Source organism: Manis javanica, chromosome 9 (genome assembly GCF_040802235.1).
Source record: "Manis javanica isolate MJ-LG chromosome 9, MJ_LKY, whole genome shotgun sequence".
NCBI lineage: Eukaryota > Metazoa > Chordata > Mammalia > Pholidota > Manidae > Manis > Manis javanica.
The window spans coordinates 55,946,472-55,968,350 of record NC_133164.1 but is presented as its reverse complement, the minus strand read 5'-3'; the positions used below and the strand labels follow the sequence as shown (position 1 = coordinate 55,968,350).

Below are 21,879 nucleotides of genomic sequence, written 5' to 3'. Positions count from 1 at the left end.
CTTCATTGGAATCCAAAAATCTTTACTAATCCTTAAGTAATTATTTCGCAACAATTCTCTAATAATCACAAACTTTCATAAGGAGCTAGGATTACACAAAGGATTCATGTGAGAAGATACTTATGTTTTCATTCAGAACCCGTACTCTCAAAAAATTGTACACATACAACACAGAGAAGACCAGTAAGGATTCTGCAGCATCTTACTACACTGATGGACAGTGACTGTAATGGGATTTGTGAGGGGGACTTGGTGAAGGGGGGAGGCTAGTAAACATAATGTTCTTCAAAAGAAAAATTGTACACATAATTGTACACCTAATTACTATATATATAAACTTTAATGGTTGTTAAGGTGGAACTCAAATCATAGATGATTTATCAGCTCATAATTTAGAGCTACTCTTTTACTAGGAATACTGTTTGAAACAAAGGTGCTTTTCCTTTACTTTTCTATAACAAGAAGAAGAACAGACATGGAACATGACAGGAAGTTGAGTTGCTCCAAAAATATCACAGGATTGGATGACACAAAATCCTTCACCAAACTTTGGACCATGACACCATTCACATTTGGATGTGCCGCAACGGAAGAAACACCAAATCAATATTTAGTAAATATCTACTAAAAGAAAGATATTTTGTTTGATGCTGCATAAGACTCGCCATAGTATAAAATATGACCTTTATCATTATTGATCTTATCATCTAATTAAAGAGTTAAAACACATGGAATTAAAAAGTTAAATGCCAAAAATTAAGTAAATACATGTATAAAACAGTCCTTGTTTTCTAAAAGAAAAAAGTTTCGATGTATAACAAGAAAGCACTATATGGTAGATCCCAAATAGAAATGAGCAATTATTCTTGGACAATGTGATCACAGGAAAATTTTAATTTCTTTATAATGTTTTTCTGTATTTCCCAAATTTTCTAATATGTATTGTTCTTATAACTCAAAATAAATGTATCACTTTAAAAATAAACAGACTGTAGAAGACAACATAGGCAAAAATCTCCTGAATATAAGCATGAGCAACTTCTTCCTGAATGCATCTCCTCAAGCAAGGGAAACAAAAGCAAAAATGAACTAACGGGACTACATCAAGCTACAAAGCTTCTGTACAGCAAAGTACACCATCAACAGAACAAAAAGGCATCTTGCAGTATGGGAGAATATATTTGTAAATGACATATCCAACAAAGGTTAACACCCAAAATATATAAAGAACTCACATGCCTCAACACTCAAATAGCAAATAACAAGATTAAAAAATGGGCGGAGGATATGAAGAGACAATTCTCTAAAGAAGAAATTCAGATGGCCAAGAGGCACATGAAAAGATGCTCCACATCACTAGTCATCAGGGAAATGCAAATTTAAACCACAATGAGATATCACCTCACACCAGTTAGGATGGCCAGCATTGAAAAGACTAAGAACAACAAATGCTAGTGAGGATGCAGAGAAAGGGGAACCCTCCTACATTGCTGGTGGGAATGTAAGCTAGTTCATCCATTGTGGAAAGCAGTACGGAGGTTCCTCAAAAAACTAAAAATAGAAATGCCATTTGACTGGGGAATCCCACTCCTTGGAATTTACCCAAAGAATACAAGTCCTCAGATTCAAAAAGACATATGCACCCCTATGTTTATCGTAGCACTATTTACAATAGCCAAGATATGGAAGCAACAACCTAAGTGTCTATAATAGATGAATGGGTAAAGAAGACGTAGTACATATACACAATGGAATACTATTCGGCCATAAGAAAGAAACAAATCCTACCATTTGTAACAACATGGATGGAGCTGGAGGACATTATGCTCAGTGAAATAAACCAGGCGGAGAAAGACAAATGCCAAATGATTTCCCTCATTTGTGGAGTATAACAACGAAGCAAAACTGAAGGAACAAAACAGCAGCAGACTCAGAGACTCCAAGAAAGGACTAGTGGTTATCAAAGGGGAGGGGTGTGGGAGGGCAGGTGGGGAGGGAATGAGAAGGGGATTCATGGGTATTATGTTTAGCGCACATGGTGTGAGGGGTCACGAGGAAGACAGTATAGCACAGAGAAGGCAAACAGTGAATCTATGGCATCTTACTACACTGATGGGCAGTGACTGCATTGGGGTATGGGTGGGGACTTGATAATATGGGTAAATGTAGTAAACACATTGTTTTTTCATGTGAAACCTTCATAAGAGTGTATATCAATAATACCTTAATAGAAAAAAAATAAAGGGACTATCAGAACCTAGTGCAAGATTGGTGTTCATATTTATTTTTAAATTCTCACAATTCAGTTTTTAAAAAAAAGACATCAACCCATTAGTACATTAACATTGGTACACGAACAGACTGTTCACAGAAGAAACCTGAATGTGCAGAGAACATTGGGAAGTAAGATTTCCCAATCTCATTAGTAATTAGGGAGTACAAAACAAAACAGCAAAGCAATATCTTTTCATAATCATCAGATGGGCAAAATGTGAAAGGATGACAGTACAAAACTTGGTTAGGAATAAACTTTTGTGCTTTTTTGGTGGAGTATAAAATGGTATAATTACTTTGGAGAGCAAATTAGCAATTTTTACTTTAGTTTATGATGTATGTATTCCATAACCTAGAGGTACTTGCACATTTGCATAAGGAGATACGCTTTAAAAATGTTCATTTCTGAGTTCTTGGTAATAATGAATTGTTGGAAACGACCCAAATATCCATCCTCAAGAGAAAGGATAAACAAATTGTGAAAGATTCATTCTGAAATTATACCAGAATTAATGAACCAGAGCTACATAAATCAAAATGGTTAAATCTAAAAAAATGTGAGACATAAAAATTAGTCACAGAAGGATATATTTTATGATATTTATATAAAGTTTAAAACATTAAAAAGAATGCTGCATATTTGTTAGAGACTTTTTCTAACACCAACCAATTCTCCAAGTCTCTGCAGATTCAGCTAGGTGTCCTACAATTCAATTCAATTGTGATGCTAATTGCCTAGAGTTACCATCAGACTCCACAGGTTCAAGGGCTCAGTCCCACAAGATTGCCCTCCCTTCAGAGGCAGTTGTAAGTGTCCAATCCCCAGGTGACCCACACTTCTCTCGACTTGGCTACAAAATGGGAGTTCCCATGACCACCCCTAGGCTTGGTAATTTGCTGGAACAACTCACAGAACTCTGGAAAATGCTATGTTTGTTTTTATAGTATATTGTAAAGGAAGGATACAAATGAAAAGCTGGATGAAGAGGTCTAAATGTGTTCTGAGGACAGGAACCTTTGTTCCTGTGGAGTTGACGTGTCCACTCCCCAGGAAGAAGTGTTCAGTAACTTGGAAGTGCTCTGAAAGCCATTGTTAGGAGTTCCTGGAAGTTACATTACATAAGAATGATTGATGAATGACTGGCCATTGAGAATTGAACTCAGTGTCCAGTCCCTCTCCTCTCCTTAGAGGTGGAGGCAGGTGGAGCCATAATTTCCAAGCCTCTAACCACCAAGGCTTAATCTTTCTGGCCACCAGCCCCACCTTGAAGCTACTGAGCTTCCCCCACTTCATATCCAATCCAGAAAGTTATCTATGAGCATAAATTCAGGTTCTGTTGAAAGGGGCTTATCATGAATAAAAGAAGACACTCCTATCAGTCAGAAAATTCCAAGAAACTTGGGATTTCTGTGCCAGAAACTAGGGGCAAAGACCAGATATTTTTTCTCATACCACAGTATTGTTTATGGAAACACACAGATGTAGTAAAAGTAAATATGTAGGGGAATCCCAACTACAAGTTAAGAAAAATGTTTACCTCTGGAGAAGAAGCAAATGAGACTGAAAAACAGTCAAAAGTAGCCGTAATTGTATTTGTAATGTTCTACTTGAAAAAAAATAAAGATCTGAAGCAAATAGAACAAAATAAGATTTGCAAAGTCATTAGGTACTCAGCTTTAACTATATTCATTATATACATATATGTATATTAGTAATGCCTATATGTATCTCACAATATATATTAATTAAAACAATGTATGCTAAATTGAATACTATATAAAGGAAGTTGTCTAGATATGGTACATGCCATAACTCAGGAAGGCTGAGATGGGAGTCAAATCAAAGCTTCTGAAACTGATTTCATAGAGACAGGTCAGACCAGTGCAGGTAAGGCAAGAGTGGTAGTGAATGGCAGCAGCTGTGCAGGCACCAGAGAGCAAGGAAGAGCAGAGGGAGGAAAAGGAAGGACATTGAGCTCCTGCGCAGCATAGGGCAAATCCCTGGCAAACTCCTGAGCCAGAGTCACCCGGCTTCCAGTGTCTACTTGAATCTGGAAGGTGTGGGAACTAAGCCCCCACCACCCCAGGATTAGGGGGAGCCACAGAGCATTGGATGGAGTGAGATTATGTTCTGAGAACTTTCCAAAAGTGAAGAAAGGAGATTTGTGGGCAGGCTACTAAAAAAGCATGATCACACAGCTGCTGCAGTCCTGTCTGGGTCACCCAGGAGATGGGAACTTGCAAGCCCAAATCAGAGATCTCAGTAGCCCTTTCCTACTTGTCTGAAGTAGGACAGAGAGAAGACTAATGCTTAAGTCTAGAAAACTGAATGAAATAGTGAACAAACATGCTTACCACTGGAAGATCTCAGAGACAAAATGCAGTAAGTTGAGCAGTAAGAAGTCTTTAAGACAAACGTATACACTTGAAGAAAGAGGAGTGCAGGCAACCTCAGAGGCATGCTTAAGGGGCTTACGATTCTGTCTTTTAAGGCTTTCAAGAATGGGGCAAAGGGTAGAGGGGAAAGGGGGGTCAATGTAGGCTTGACATGTGAGCTCATGCTGTCTATCTCCAGTGACAGATATTATGTCACCATCCATGATCAGTCCTCTAGATATTCTGTAAGATAAATGTAATACAAGGAATTTCTTGATCCTGTTCTTCTTCAAGATAGTGATTACCCTCAAACAGTGGATACATATCATTTAGAACTGTTTGCCCTGCCTTAAGGTTTGGTTATTGGCTGATTACCATAAAATATGTAGGACTCTTACCTCCTAAATTTCCTGGTTTTTAAAATGGAATCTTAGCCTTAAGATGGAGTCCCTCCTCTTCTTACTATACTATTTATATTTCCACATTTTTCATCATAGGCAGAAAAAGTTAATCATGATGCTTGCCCCATGTCCCTACCCTACAACAGGGGAACAGGGGAATGGAGAGATGTTGGTCAAAGGGTACAAACTTTCAATTATAAGCTGAATAAGTTCTGAGGATCTAATGTACAGTATGGTGATTATAGTTAATAATATTTTATTGCATACTTGATATTTGCTGAGAATAAATTTTAAGTCCTGCATAACACAAAAATGTTAACTGCATGAGGTGATGAATGTATTAGTTAACTTCATCTTAGCATCATTTCACAATGCATATATATATAAAAACACTTTAAATACACACAATTTTGTCAAAAACAAAGAAGTTGAGGCTTTTGAAACAAGCCTCTTCTCGCTAGGAATTGTAAGGGAGGGAAAGATTGCTTCCCCCTACCCATTTTAGGTCCATGGCTGTGGCCCTTGAAATTAAACTTGTCAGTTTAAGTTTGTGAAACAGATTCACAAGAGAAAAATCGATTTAATTATGTACATATGGGACTTTCACAAAGAAATGAGACTCAAAGAGGCAGCCAGATGATTGAGTGTTACATGCCAACTTAGCCTAAACAAAGGGAAGGAGATCTGGGGCTTCTGGGCTGGGGAGACAAGTTATGGGAAGGTGGGTGAAGGAAATGTATGGTAAATAAGCATTCTCCTATTATGTGAAAATACTACACTTCTGTTAATTTATGAAACTTTGACTTACTGTTTATATTTTTTGTGTTTTTCTTTTAAGGGTTCTTTCTCTACCATGAAGTCATACAACAGTCTCCAATATTTGCTTGTAAAGGCTTTAAAGTTTTGCTTTTCAGATTTAATTCATTACTCCAGCTGGAAATGGTTTTATGATGATGTGTTCATAGCAGGAATCTAATTATATATTTTTCCTTTATAGGTGACCAAATATCTCACTATCATTTATTGAAAAATCTGTCCTTTCCCTACTGACCCACAGTGCTATTTTGTCCAATATTAAGTTTCCACATGTGCATGAGAACATAACTATGCTGTATATTCTCTTCTATTGGCTAATTTGTCTTTTGTTGCATGTAAAAATAACTGTATTGCTTTCTATAACTTTATACTGTCTTTATCTCTGGTAGGCAAGTCTCTTATGTTAGGCTTCTTTTTCAGGTTTGTCTTGGCTATTTTGTAGTCTCTATTTTTCCATACATATTTTATAATCATCTTATCAAGTTTACCAGAAAATTCTGTAGGGTTTTAACCAGAATTGCATTGAATATGTATTCTGTATATGGGAAGAATGGATATATTTTTGGCAATGAATCTTATTAGACCTGAATATGTGTATCTCTCTTATTTAATTCAGTCTTCTTTGCCTTTTTGTAAAGTTTTACTTTTTTTCTCCATAAATATCTTGTACACATTTCACTTGATAAAAATCTTGTACATATTTCACCTAGGTACAGTATGTTTTTTCTTGCTATCATAAAAAAGTATCCTTTAAAAACCGCATTGCTAACCTTTTAATGTCTGGTTTTAGTTACATCTTCCTTTTAACACCACACCATAGACATTGTTGTTATTATTTCATTGGTCTAAGAGATCAGGTTTGTTTAACTACATAGTTTCCAATTTCTTTTCCCTCCATCCCTCTTACTTCTCAAAATTTGCTTCTGGATTCATTGTCCTTCTTTCTGATGCACATTTTTTGCAGGTTCCTTTGTGAAAACTTAGGGGGAGTAGATTCTCTCTTTTATTTTCTCTGAAAGTAAATAATACTTTCTCTGAAAGTATTTTCTCCCTTGTCTTAAAAGTTCGTCTTGGTGGGCAAAATAACATTTTTTCAGGTATCACCCCAGTTGCTGGCAGTTGATTTGTTGTTCTTTATAAGTGGTGTTTCCCCCCCCAGCTTATTTTAAGTCTTTGCCCTTGTCTTTGGTGTTTACTTCTCTGTGTAGAGATTTCAGCACCTGTGAATTCACATCATTCATTGCTTCTAAGAATTTACAGCATCATATCATCAAATAATGACTCCCAACATTCTCTTTATTCTCCCTTTCTGGAACTCTAAATTTAGGTTAAATCTTCTCCTTTTATTGTCCATATCTCTTTACTGTCTGTCTACATATACACAGTAATTTCTTCAGATCTTTCTTCATATGTGTATAATTGTCTAACCCATGTATCAAGTTAATTTCAACAATTGCACTTTTAGTTTCTAGAACTTCATTCCAAATTTATTTTTCACATTTTCCCAGGAATATTTGACGGTTTTTAATTCCTTAACCATTAAAAAATATATATTTTTTATTTCTTTAAACACTTAAAGTAGGTATTTCATCTTATGCACACAATTCTAATATCTTAGACCCTTGGAGATTTGTAGCTGTTGATTGTTTTTGGTGACTTTTACTCTTGTGGCTTATGCATTTGGAAACTTTTTTACATTGTGAGATAATATTTACTTGAACTTAGTTTTCTGAAGTCTTCAAAGTTTAAACTGAGGATGTTTCCCTCAAAAATGTTTGTTCTGCTGGAAGGGAGCTATTCACTGCTCTGGGACTGCTTAGCCCTTTTGTGAGTATAGATTTGATTCAGGAATGTCAGGTTCAGCTTCCCTGCTTGGGGATGAATTCAGATCTCTTGATTCCATATCTGTTTACCACTCACTAGTTACATTTTATTTCCTTTTAAGATGTTTTGTCCTTGGAGATTTTTCTTACTTTCTCATGTGTATTCAAATCTCATGAACACTGACATCTCAATGCATTAAAATTAAAAACTCTGCTCAGATTTTCCTTTATTGAATCAATATTGGTAATTTGTATACTCCTAGGAAAGCATTTTAGTTGGGCATACAAAAAATATTTGTTACATCAATAATATGAGCATTTATGAACAGTTCTGCAATAAAAATAGTTTTGCACCATCTGAAGGAAATGAGATAAGTCTGAGTAGACTATAGTGTGTGGTGTTTTAAGACCCCTAATTCTCAGTGTAGGCAATGATTTTCATACAGCCTTTGATCGCTGAGGAAGAGAAGTTGCTCTATGTCTGTTCTCTTCCTGGTCTCTCTGATGTTAGAGTAGAGTAAAGCATTTCCCTGCATAGTGTGCCTGTGACTAAAGAGTCTTTTTCTGAGAACCTACTTTTATCCTTAGTAATTCATAGAAAAGATTTATACTACAACTGTATAGATGTTGTATACAGCTACACCTCAGCAATCTGTACCTCACATTGAATTCAAGTAATAATTTGAGAATATTAGAATATCAGCAATCTGTACCTCACATTGAATTCAAGTAATAATTTGAGAATATTAGAAGATGTGCTGAATTCAGACTACAGTAATATGCCTGAAGAACCAAAAGAAGCAATTTGAAGAACCATGCATCTGTTTTGGTGTGTGGTGTAGGTGTTCGGTGTGGGGTGTATGTGTGTGCATGAATAGTAAAACCCATCTGGGCCTCTAATGAAGAACATACTAAGTGCTTAAAAGTGCATTTTGGTTAAAAGGACTTCAGAATTTGCTCACCACATTAGTAAGTTTTGCATTTCCACTGGGATCACATCATAGTATTTGTGTAGATCATTTTTTAAAAAGAACAAAGAAGTAACTTGAGTAAGACACTGTGGACTATTTAAAGAATTCTCTTTCCAAAATATAGGATAGATGAAATTATTCTCAAATAGGATTTTTTTTCACGTTAAGTTTCAAAATTGCAGCTGGGAAAGTAGTCAATTCATTCTCATCAACAACCAATTTATTGAGGAATCTGAAAATAAAGGAAACCATATTTTAAAAGGTATTTATGCAATTTATAATACTTGAAGTAAGATTCTGTCCCAATGTTCCTGAGAACTGGTATCAAACTTAGTGGCAGTAAAATACAAGTATTTAAGTACTTCCCTGGAATCAAGAGAATTAACTTAAAAAAGCCCCTGAACCAATACATTATTATGCAGATAAGCACACTTGTGTAAATGCAGTTTGGGTCTTTGCAACAAACATGTCATCACTATGAAAAAAGAAAAAATATTCATAAATGGCAAGACAAATGAAATGTTATACTACATAAATATAATATGGTTTAGTATGATGATGCAAAGGAAGAACATATTTTCAAAGATAAATTGAACATCAACACTTTATTTTCATTCAAGCCCAATCAAAACAGTCGAATTAACATTATCAAAGTGAATCATGTGCTAAGTTGTATTTTTGACTTTTCATCACCTGAGTCCCCTTGATTTTTACTGTGTCAATTGGTTCTACTAACTCTTTTCTTGTGTTCAAAGAGAACCAACATTATTGATTTTCTCATTTTATACCACTTATCTTGAAGGTCATTTACTTTTACATTACATTACATTTATATTAACAGTCATTTACTCACTTCTAATTGGTGCTGGAAACCAACAGAAAAGTATCTTCTCATAAGAGCTCTGGAAAAATCAAATTAAAGGCCAGTCCAACTTGTCAAATGTATTAGGATGAAGAGGCTGATATATGGACTATAGGTAATAAGAAGCTTAGGGTCTCAAGATTCACATTTGCAGTCAAGTTTCACATTATCTTATACATACAATTTAAGTAATTTAATTATGACTCCTGCTGACAATATTAAAACATGGTCAAAGAAGGCATTTAAAATAGCAAGGCTAGGAAGATGGCCCCTCAGCTGTCTTCAACCTTCAACCACAGTTTGACTACTGCCCTTCTCATAGTACTGAAAAGGTGAGTGAGACCCCAGGCTCTGCTTCGGTCCTGAAGGTCCAAAGCTGGCATGGCCACTTCTTCCTCTGCACCAAAACAAGCCTCAAGGCCAGCAACCTAGAGACCCATGGACACCCGACTAAGTGCGGGCACTCTAGGGAAATGCCAGTGAGAGTCCCCTGAACACTCATGGGTGAGGCTGCCCTGCCTCCATGGGTTTATGTCACAGGCCCCACCTGTGACTATTCCTCTCCATGAGTTCTGGGAGAGCTCAGTAGACTAAACAATCTTTAAAGCTGGAAGAGCTCCATGCTGGGGCAGCCTCTGCAGCTGAGCATCCTGGGGGACAGAGAAACTTACTCCTTCTACGCCACTCAACTCACATTCACTCACATGTGCTGTGCATGTGTTGCCCAAAAGGCAAAAGCGAGGTCCTGCTAGGAATCCTTTGTAAAAAAGAGGCATGTGTCAAAGGTCCTGACCATGTTTTTGTGAGTACGTCCCCCTCTTTGGTGAAGACCCCTCAGGCTTTTCTTCCACTACAGCCCTGAGCCTTCCATGCCACTGTGGAATTGGACTGATAGTAAATGATTATTTGGGCAGTGGACACATGTAGGGCCAGAGGAAAAGCAGGTAAGGCCAGAGTAATAATAGCTTAGCTTAGATGTAAATCAGGATCACAGGACTTCAGCTTCCCCTGAAGGGCTGTAGATAAAGCCTTGTCCCATGTTCTTGAGCAGTTTCACAAGAGCCGAGATCCCACCAGATGGATTCATGCTTCCCACAAGCACGTAGAACCCAGACGAGTTGGAGCCCAGAAGACTGATGATTAAGATTCCAGAAATATCTCCTGGTGACCTCATGCTCAACCAACCAGATGTCCACAGGCTGGTACACAATGTAGGAGGAGTGATCAACAGACACACCTGCAGGCTGTAGGTGTAATGACGTACTCGGCAGCCCACTTCTCCAGCTCCACAGCCTTTCACACTGAAACCTCGCCCTCCCTTCCAGAGACCCTGCTTTGGGAACTATCCCCAGTAATAAAGCTTGTGCCAACTAGTAAAACTTGTTTCTAGTCGAACCTTGCTTAATGTGACTTTGTTTGGCTCAAGCTCACCAAGGAGCAAAGCCACTGTGTTCAGTAACAAACTGTGCTCTGAGATTGCTGCTGGACCTGACCAGCAGACAGGGCAGCCGGGGGAGAATAACAAACAGAACGCACCAAACAGAGTTCTGGAGGCAAACACACCCTGTGGGCACAGACAAGAAGTTGAGGGAGGAAGGCAGGAAAAACACTTAATAAGATTCAGATACAGCACACACATACACATACACGCACAAAGACTTTCTTGAATCAAAATACATGATTGGTAAAATTAAAAAGTTAACTGGATGAACTAAAGAAGAACATGGTCTTCATAGAGCTCTGAGTTAGAGGTAAAGACAAAGCAGAACTCAGAGCGAAAATATAAAGAAAAATCATAAAGGAAAAAATATAAGTGCCATGGAAGACAGTCCAGGAGACCTAACATATTGATAACAGGTATTTCATGAAAAGAAAATGAATCAGATGGAGAAGGAGAGGCAATAATTAAAACATATTACCTAAACTAAAAAAAAGTTTGAGATGGCTGATTAAAGAGTTCACTAAATTCTAGGAAAGATGGATTTCATATTGTGAATTGTAAAAAAATATATGTTTTGTCACTAGGTGATCAAAATTTATTTCTCGTATCTATTAGGTCTTGGTCTATAGTTGCTGGCTCACAGCTCCCAAAACCCTTGAAATTTCCTGAGCAATAAAGAACAATAGGGGCATCTTGGTCTTCCTCAGTTTATGAAATCACTTCGGAGTCATAAACATGAAATGGGTGTTTGTTATTCATAACAAGGCCCTTTCCACAGCAGCTGGGTTTAGGTTGAGGAGATGACTTCTGGAAAACGCTTAAGGCTGGTTGCAGGGGAATGAACCCTGACTAGACGAATGGAACTTTTGGTTTCACCTCCCTGATTCCAGGGAAGCCACAGGGGTGGGAGGCTGAACAAGTCACCAAGCAAGTGCCAAGTGATTTAATTAATCATGCCTGTGTAATAAAACCTCCATTAAAAAAAAAAAGAGGAGGAGGGCGGAGCCAGGATGGCAGCGTGAGTAGAGCAGTGGAAATCTCCTCCCAAAAACACATAGAGCTATGAAAATATAACAAAGAAAAATCTTCCTAAAATAGAGACCACAGGACACAGGACAACATCCAGACCACATCCACACCTGCAAGAACCCAGCACCTTGCGAAGGGGGTAAGATACAAGCCCCGGCCCGGAGGGACCCGAGCGCCCCTCCCCCCGGCTCCCGGTGGATGGAAAGAAACCGGAGCGGTTTTTTTTTTTTTTGGCGAGTGCTTTTTGGAAGCCTTAAAGGGACAGGGACCCCAGTGCTAGGGAGGCAGGGTGGCAGGACTGGTGAGCGGGTGCCTGGGACCGGCGCCTGAGGACAAAGAATATCCCGCGTTTCTTCCTGCGGGACCGGCCGGAGGGTGCCTGAGACCGGTGCCTGAGGACGGAGGAAATCGCGTGTTTTTCCCCTTTTTTTTTCTCTTTTTGGCGAGCGCTTTTTGGAAGCCTTAAAGGGACAGGGACCCCAGTGCTAGGGAGGCAGGGTGGCGGGACTGATGAGCGGGTGCCTGGGACCGGCGCCTGAGGACAAAGAATATCCCACTTTTTTCCCTGCGGGACCGGTGGGCGGGTGCCTGAGACTGGCACTTGAGGACAGAGGAAATCGCGCATTTTCCCCCTTTTTTTTTTCTCTTTTCTGCGAGTGCTTTTTGGAAGGCTAAAAGGGACAGGGACCCCTGCGGGACCGGTGGGCGGGTGCCTGGGACCAGCACCTGAGGACAAAGAATATCCCGTGTTTTTCCCTGTGGGACTGGTGGGTGGGTGCCTGAGACCGGCACCTGAGGACGGAAGAAATCGTGCGTTTTTTCCCCTTTTTTTCTCTCTTTTTGGCGAGTGCTTTTTGGAAGCCTTAAAGGGACAGGGACCCCGGTGCTAGGGAGGCAGGGCGGCGGGACTGGTGAGCGGGTGTCTGGGACCAGTGCCTGAGGACAAAGAATATCGAGCGTTCCTTCCCTGCGGGACCGGTGGGTGGGTGCTTTTTGGAAGCCTTGAAAGGACAGGGACCCTGGTGCTAGGGAGACAGGGCAGCAGGACAAGTGAGCGGGTGCCTGGGACCGGCACCTGAGGACAAAAAAAAAAAAAAAATCGCTTGTTTTCTCCTTTTTTTTTCTTTCTGTTCCCTCTCTCATTGTTGCTGTTGTTGTTTTGGTTTGGAGAGTGCTTTTTGGAAGTCTTAAAGGGGCAGGACAGGTCACTTAGACCAGAGGCAGGGAATCTGGGGATCTCTGGGCACTCTAACCCCCTGGGCAGCAGGGAGCACAGAGGCCCCTTACGGAGATAAATAGCCTCCTGGCCGCTCCCCCTCCAACGGGGCTCCACCATTTTGGAGCAGCAGCCGGAGCCAGGCCAAGCCCACAGCAACAGCAGAGATAAACCCCAAAGCAACTGGGCAGGAAGCAGAAGCCCTGTCTGCGCACAGCTGCCCAGCACAAGCAACTAGAGGTCGCTATTCTCCCAGGAAAAGGCTACAAACCAACAAGAAGGGAAGCTCTTCCAGTGGTCACTTGTACCAGCTCTGCAAACTATCTCTATCACCATGAAAAGGCAAAACTACAGGCAGACAAAGATCACAGAGACAACACCTGAGAAGGAGACAGACCTAACTAGTACTCCTGAAAAAGAATTCAAAATAAAAATCATGAACATGCTGACAGAGATGCAGAGAAAAATGCAAGAGCAATGGGATGAGATGCAGAGAAAAATGCAAGAGCAGTGGGATGAGATGCAGAGAAAAATGCAAGAGCACTGGGATGAAGTCCGGAAGAAGATCACAGATGTCAGGAAAGAGATCACAGAAGTGAAACAATCCCTGGAAGGATTTATAAGCAGAATGGATAAGATGCAAGAGGCCATTGAAGGAATAGAAGCCAGACAACAGGAACGTATAGAAGCTGACATAGAGAGAGATAAAAGGATCTCCAGGAATGAAACAACACTAAGAGAAATATCTGACCAATACAAAAGGAATAACATTCATATTATAGGGGTACCAGAAGAGGAAGAAAGAGGAAAAGGGATAGAAAGTGTCTTTGAAGAAATAATTGCTGAAAATTTCCCCAAACTGGGGGAGGAAATAATCGAACAGACCATGGAATTACACAGAACCCCCAACAGAAAGGATCCAAGGAGGACAACACCAAGACACATTTATAATTAAAATGGCAAGGATCAAGGACAAGGAAAGAGTTTTAAAGGCAGCTAGAGAGAAAAAGGTCACCTATAAAGGAAAACCAATCAGGCTAACATCAGACTTCTCAACAGAAACCCTACAGGACAGAAGAGAATGGCATGATATACTTAATGCAATGAAACAGAAGGGCCTTGAACCAAGGATACTGTATCCAGCACGACTATCATTTAAATATGATGGTGGGATTAAACAATTCCCAGACAAGCAAAAGCTGAGGGAATTTGCTTCCCACAAACCACCTCTACAGGGCATCCTACAGGGACTGCTCTAGATGGGAGCACCCCTAAAAAGAGCACAGAACAAAACACACAACATATGAAGAATGGAGGAGGAGGAATAAGAAGGGAGAGAAGAAAAGAATCTCCAGACAGTGTATATAACAGCTTAATAAGCGAGCTAAGTTAGGCAGTAAGATACTAAAGAAGCTAACCTTGAACCTTTGGTAACCACGAATCTAAAGCCTGAAATGGCAATAAGTACATATCTCTCAATAGTCACCCTAAATGTAAATGGACTTAATGCACCAATCAAAAGACATAGAGTAATAGAATGGATAAAAAAGCAAGACCCATCTATATGCTGCTTACAAGAAACTCACCTTAAACCCAAAGATAAGCATAAACTAAAAGTCAAGGGATGGAAAAACATATTTCAGGCAAACAACAGTGAGAAGAAAGCAGGGGTTGCAGTACTAATATCAGACAAAATAGACTTCAAAACAAAGAAAGTAACAAGAGATAAAGAAGGCCACTACATAATGATAAAGGGCTCAGTCCAACAAGAGGATATAACCATTCTAAATATATATGCACCCAATACAGGAGCACCAGCATATGTGAAGCAAATACTAACAGAACTAAAGAGGGAAATAGACTGCAATGCATTCATTGTAGGAGACTTCAACACGCCACTCACCCCAAAGGATAGATCCACGGGGCAGAAAATAAGTAAAGACACACAGGCACTGAACAACACACTAGAACAGATGGACCTAATAGACATCTATAGAACTCTACATCCAAAAGCAACAGGATGTAAATTCTTCTCAAGTGCACATGGAACATTCTCCAGAATAGACCACATACTAGCTCACAAAAAGAGCCTCAGTAAATTCCAAAATATTGAAATTCTACCAACCAATTTTTCAGACCACAAAGGTATGAGAGTAGAAATAAATTCTACAAAGAAAACAAAAAGGCTCACAAACACATGGAGGCTTAACAACATGCTCCTAAATAATCAATGGATCAATGAACAAATCAAAATAGAGATCAAGGAATATATAGAAACAAATGACAACAACAACACTAAGTCCCAACTTCTGTGGGATGCAGCGAAAGCAGTCTTAAGAGGAAACTATATAGCAATCCAGGCACACTTGAAGAAGGAAGAACAATCCCAAATGAATAGTCTAACATCACAATTATTAAAACTGGAAAAAGAAGAACAAAGGAGGCCTAAAGTCAGCAGAAGGAGGGACATAATAAAGATCAGAGAAGAAATAAACAAAATTGAGAAGAATAAAACAATAGCAAAAATCAACGAAACCAAGAGCTGGTTCTTTGAGAAAATAAACAAAATAGATAAGCCTCTAGCCCAACTTATTAAGAGAAAAAGAGAGTCAACACAAATCAACATAATCAGAAATGAGAATGGAAAAATCACGACAGACTCCACAGAAATACAAAGAATTATTAAAGACTACTATGAAAACCTATATGCCAACAAGCTGGAAAACCTAGAAGAAATGGACAACTTCCTAGAAAAATACAACCTCCCAAGACTGACCAAGGAAGAAACACAAAAGTTAAACAAACCAATTACAAGCAAAGAAATTGAAACAGTAATCAAAAAACTACCCAAGAACAAAACCCCGGGGCCGGACGGATTTACCTCGGAATTTTATCAGACACACAGAGAAGACATAATACCCATTCTCCTTAAAGTGTTCCACAAAATAGAAGAAGAGGGAATACTCCCAAACTCATTCTATGAGGCCAACATCACCCTAATACCAAAACCAGGCAAAGACCCCACCAAAAAAGAAAATTACAGACCAATATCCCTGATGAATGTAGATGCAAAAATACTCAATAAAATATTAGCAAACAGAATTCAACAGTATATCAAAAGGATCATACACCATGACCAAGTGGGGTTCATCCCAGGGATGCAAGGATGGTACAACATTCGAAAATCCATCAACATCATCCACCACATCAACAAAAAGAAAGACAAAAACCACATGATCATCTCCATAGATGCTGAAAAAGCATTTGAGAAAATTCAACATCCGTTCATGATAAAAACTCTCAGCAAAATGGGAATAGAGGGCAAGTACCTCAACATAATAAAGGCCATATATGATAAACCCACAGCCAGCATTATACTGAACAGCGAGAAGCTGAAAGCATTTCCTCTGAGATCGGGAACCAGACAGGGATGCCCACTCTCCCCACTGTTATTTAACATAGTACTGGAGGTCCTAGCCACGGCAATCAGACAAAACAAAGAAATACAAGGAATCCAGATTGGTAAAGAAGAAGTTAAACTGTCACTATTTGCAGATGATATGATACTGTACATAAAAAACCCTAAAGACTCCACTCCAAAACTACTAGAACTGATATCGGAATACAGCAAAGTTGCAGGATACAAAATTAACACACAGAAATCTGTAGCTTTCCTATACACTAACAACGAATCAATAGAAAGAGAAATCAGGAAAACAATTCCATTCACCATTGCATCAAAAAGAATAAAATACCTAGGAATAAACCTAACCAAAGAAGTGAAAGACTTATACTCTGAAAACTACAAGTCACTTTTAAGAGAAATTAAAGGGGACACTAATAAATGGAAACTCATCCCATGCTCATGGCTAGGAAGAATTAATATCATCAAAATGGCCATCCTGCCCAAAGCAATATACAGATTTGATGCAATCCCTCTCAAATTACCAGCAACATTCTTCAATGAATTGGAACAAATAATTCAAAAATTCATATGGAAACACCAAAGACCCCGAATAGCCAAAGCAATCCTGAAAAAGAAGAATAAAGTAGGGGGGATCTCACTCCCCAACTTCAAGCTCTACTACAAAGCCATAGTAATCAAGACAATTTGGTACTGGCACAAGAACAGAGCCACAGACCAGTGGAACAGATTAGAGACCCCAGAAATTAACCCAAACATATATGGTCAATTAATATTTGATAAAGGAGCCATGGACATACAATGGGGAAATGACAGTCTCTTCAACAGATGGTGCTGGCAAAACTGGACAGCTACATGTAGGGGAATGAAACTGGACCATTGTCTAACCCCATATACAAAGGTAAACTCAAAATGGATCAAAGACCTGAATGTAAGTCATGAAACCATTAAACTCTTGGAAAAAAACATAGGCAAAAACCTCTTAGACATAAACATGAGTGATCTCTTCTTGAACATATCTCCCCGGGCAAGGAAAACAACAGCAAAAATGAGCAAGTGGGACTACATTAAGCTGAAAAGCTTCTGTACAGCGAAAGACACCATCAATAGAACAAAAAGGAACCCTACACTATGGGAGAATATATTTGAAAATGACAGATCCGATAAAGGCTTGACGTCCAGAATATATAAAGAGCTCACATGCCTCAACAAACAAAAAACAAATAACCCAATTAAAAAATGGGCAGAGGAACTGAACAGACAGTTCTCCAAAAAAGAAATACAGATGGCCAAGAGACACATGAAAAGATGCTCCACATCGCTAATTATCAGAGAAATGCAAATTAAAACTACAATGAGGTATCACCTCACACCAGTAAGGATAGCTGCCATCCAAAAGACAAACAACAACAAATGTTGGCGAGGCTGTGGAGAAAGGGGAACCCTCCTACACTGCTGGTGGGAATGTAAATTAGTTCAACCATTGTGGAAAGCAGTATGGAGGTGCATCAAAATGCTCAAAACAGACCTACCATTTGACCCAGGAATTCCACTCCTAGGAATTTACCCTAAGAACGCAGCAATCAAGTTTGAGAAAGACAGATGCACCCCTATGTTTATCACAGCACTATTTACAATAGCCAAGAATTGGAAGCAACCTAAATGTCCATCGGTAGATGAATGGATAAAGAAGATGTGGTACATATACACAATGGAATACTACTCAGCCATAAGAAGTGGAAAAATCCAACCATTTGCAGCAACATGGATGGAGCTGGAGAGTATTATGCTCAGTGAAATAAGCCAAGCGGAGAAAGAGAAATACCAAATGATGTCACTCATCTGAGGAGTATAGGAACAAAGGAAAAACTGAAGGAACAAAACAGCAGCAGAATTACAGAACCCAAAAATGGACTTACAGGTACCAAAGGGAAAGGAACTGGGGAGGATGGGTGGGCAGGGAGGGATAAGGGGGGAGAAAAAGAAGGGGGGTATTAAGATTAGCATGCATGGGGGGGAGGGAGAAAGGGGAGGGTGGGCTGCACAACACAGAGAGGACAAGTAGTGACTCTACAACATTTTGCTAAGCTGATGGACAGTAACCGTAATGTGGTTGTTAGGGGGGACCTGACATAGGGGAGAGCATAGTAAACATAGTATTCTTCATGTAAGTGTAGATTAAAAATTAAAAAAAAAAAAAAAAGAAAGAAAGAAAGAAAAGGGGGATTACTCCTTAACAGGATAAAACTATTGGTAAATCAAAGATCAACGCATGCTTTAAATATCCTTAATGTTGATCACTTAAAGGGTATCAGATGATCAGCTATGGAGGTACTCTTTTCTGATAATATTCCTTTCTCTTAATTAAAAAAAAAAAAAAAAGCAGTTACTGTGTGCTGACCTCCAATGAGTTCTGCACAGTGGTATAGAGGGCAGGTCAAAGTTTGGGCAAAGGGTCTGTTTGTTTCTACGCAGAAGATCAAGGCCTAGCTTGGATACCCAGAAAATGAACTAAGATACGATATGAGGAGGAGCTTCCGGCATCAGCACTCTCTGGAGGACTTGTGCCGGGGGATGATCATCAAAAATCCTCCACAGGGATCTGGACGATGCTGCAGTTGTGGCTGCATCCAGCCCACCGTCTCCTGGACTTGCCATAAGAATGAGGAGGGAGATGTCTAGGCTGGCATGTGCATACAGTGAGACAATGAATTTGACCGGATCTGTACTGTTGGAACTCAACCAGGAGTTGGGAGGGGTGCAAGTTGTAGCACTCCAAAATCTTATGACTATAGACTATCTATGGTTAAAAGAACATATGGGATGTGAACAGATCCCAGAAATGGGCTGCTTTAATTTGTCTGATGGTTCAAGTACAGTTGGACAATATCCATCATATCATAGATAAATTTTCACAAATGCCTAGGGTGCCTAAATGGTTTTCTTGGCTTCACTGGAGATGGATGGTAATTATAGATTTGCTTTGTTTATGTCACTGTATTCCTATTATGTTAATATGTGTGTGCAAATTAGTTAGTAGTTTAAAACCTATACATACTTAAGGTACTCTACAAGAAGATATGTCAAAGAAATAATCAATCCTCCCATGTTTCCTTCATATGCTACATCTATAGCTTTTCTTCTTCCTTCCTAATTACAACCCTTAAATAGAATTCGTGCCTCATATCGAATTTACCGAGTATCATAATTCCTCCAGGTGGTAAAGATACCTCGAGACAAGTGCTGGGCATAGAAGCCACAGGGCATAAATCTGCAAAGAAGTAAAAAGCTAACCTTTGCAAACAATATGGCTTCTCTCTCACTTACCAACTTTACATTTCCCTGTATGGCCCCGGAAGATGACTGGTTAGCCAGAGACGGGTAAGATTCCTCAAGGGAGGAACAACCTAAGACAGGCACAGTCGCAGGGGGGCCATCAGGTGAGAATTTGGGGATCAACAGAGGTGAGGCTCAGAACCTCACCCCCCCTGCTTTGAGAGAAATCTTCTGCATCCATGGATGTCTTGCTGCCCTTGTCTAGCCTGGATTAATACTTAGTCCATAGGCACACACCTGATCATCTGATCATCTACATTTGCCTTCTTACAGCACTAAACTATGTTTTCTACCTTTATCTTGCATCTACCTACCACTTCAGCATTTTATTAAAAATAAAAATAATAATAATAATAGGAGAAATGTGGGATCAACATATAAATCAAGTACAAAAATCAAACGAATATTCATATTTGACCTGATTGTTTATAGGTCATATTGCATGATCAAAACCGAAAGTCTCTGTGATGAATGCCCTTGTACTGTTCACCATGTAAGAATTTATTCACTATGTAAGAATTCCTTCACCATGTAAGAACTTGTTCGTTATGCTTCAGAAGATTGGAGACTAACGAGAATTAGGCTTGAGATGGATTAATGATTGTACATTGAGCGTTGACCCCCCTATACTGAATTTTATTGTTGTTAACAACCATTTGATCAATAAATATGAGAGATGCCCTCTCAAAAAAAAAAAAGAGGAGGTTTGGAAACCTTCCTAGTTGGGGATCCAGAACATCCCAGTGCCCCACTGTGCCAGGCTCCAAACTCCATGCGGACAGACGCTGCTTTCTTTGGGAATTTGTTCTGTGTAGCTCTTCATCTAGCTATCAGTTCATATCCTTTAGTATATATCCTTTGTAATAAACCAGTAATCTAGTGAGTAAATCATTTTCTTGAGTTCTGTGAGCCACTCTAGCACATTAATCAAACTCAAGGAGGGCATTGTGGGAATCTCTGATTTACAGCCAGTCAGTGAGAAGTACAGGTGACACTGGACTCATGAATGGCATCTGAAGACCAAGAGGGGGTGGTGGGAACTTCCAACCTGTAGCTGCTTGGTCACAAGCACAGGTAACAACATGGACTTGCAATTGGCATGTGAAGCAGGGGGCGGTCTTGTGGGACTGAGCCCTTAACCTGTGGAATCTGATGCTATCTCCAGGTAGATAGTGTCAGACTTGAGTTGAATTGTAGGACATGAGCTGGTGTCAGAGAACTGCTTGTCAGTGTGGGGATTCTTCCCCACCCCCAACACAATGGTAGAATTGAGTGCAGATTTTTTTAACAGGTTAAAAAAAGCCACACTCTTAAACATAAGCTGATAAAATTCCAAATGTCAAGGATTCACAGTGTTTCCAGATACAAACAAGAACCACTTTTAAAAAAATCAAATTGGCATCGGGTACATTATCTATACCACTGGCTGGAAGCTTGTTGAGGACAGGACGATCGAGATTACTCATGATAAGGGCCGCAATGTAAGATGGCCCACCCAGTTAGGGCACTGTTTATCTGCTAGAGTTAAAGAGTCAGAGGCAAAAATTACCCACTTACTCTCTCTGAGGAAAATAAATAAGGAAAAACTCTAAACAGCCAAAGAATCAAAGGAGACAACTCCAGGTTCAAGATGAGAAAAAGAAAAGCAATAAACAAGGAATCTTAAAATACAGAGTTAAATGTAAATGGAGAGTGATTGAAAATGTTTATGAGATCTGAGTGCTAAATACAAATCCTTAAATAAAAAGAGCCAGTGCATAAAATGCTAATGAGAATCTGAAACATGTTTCTAAGCAATCTCAGTAAAACAGAATTAGATTAGGGGTAAATTCATTTGGATGGGAAGTGGGAAAATAAAAGTATTCTAAAGGTTTCAACTATTGGTGGAAGGCAGCAGTATGGAGACAGGC

The 21,879-nt window shown here is 39.4% G+C and overlaps 1 protein-coding gene across 1 annotated transcript in view; it reads right to left on the bottom strand.

Annotated features, from left to right (window-relative positions):
* Positions 1–366: 366 nt before the first annotated feature.
* The window catches only part of LRRC63 (leucine rich repeat containing 63), a 62,795-nt gene continuing 41,282 nt past the window's right edge, over positions 367–21,879 (bottom strand). The window contains 4 exon segments of the mRNA XM_073213303.1: positions 367–438; positions 440–582; positions 8,654–8,819; positions 8,821–8,893. Of these exon segments, the coding sequence (XP_073069404.1) occupies positions 367–438; positions 440–582; positions 8,654–8,819; positions 8,821–8,893 (454 nt within the window).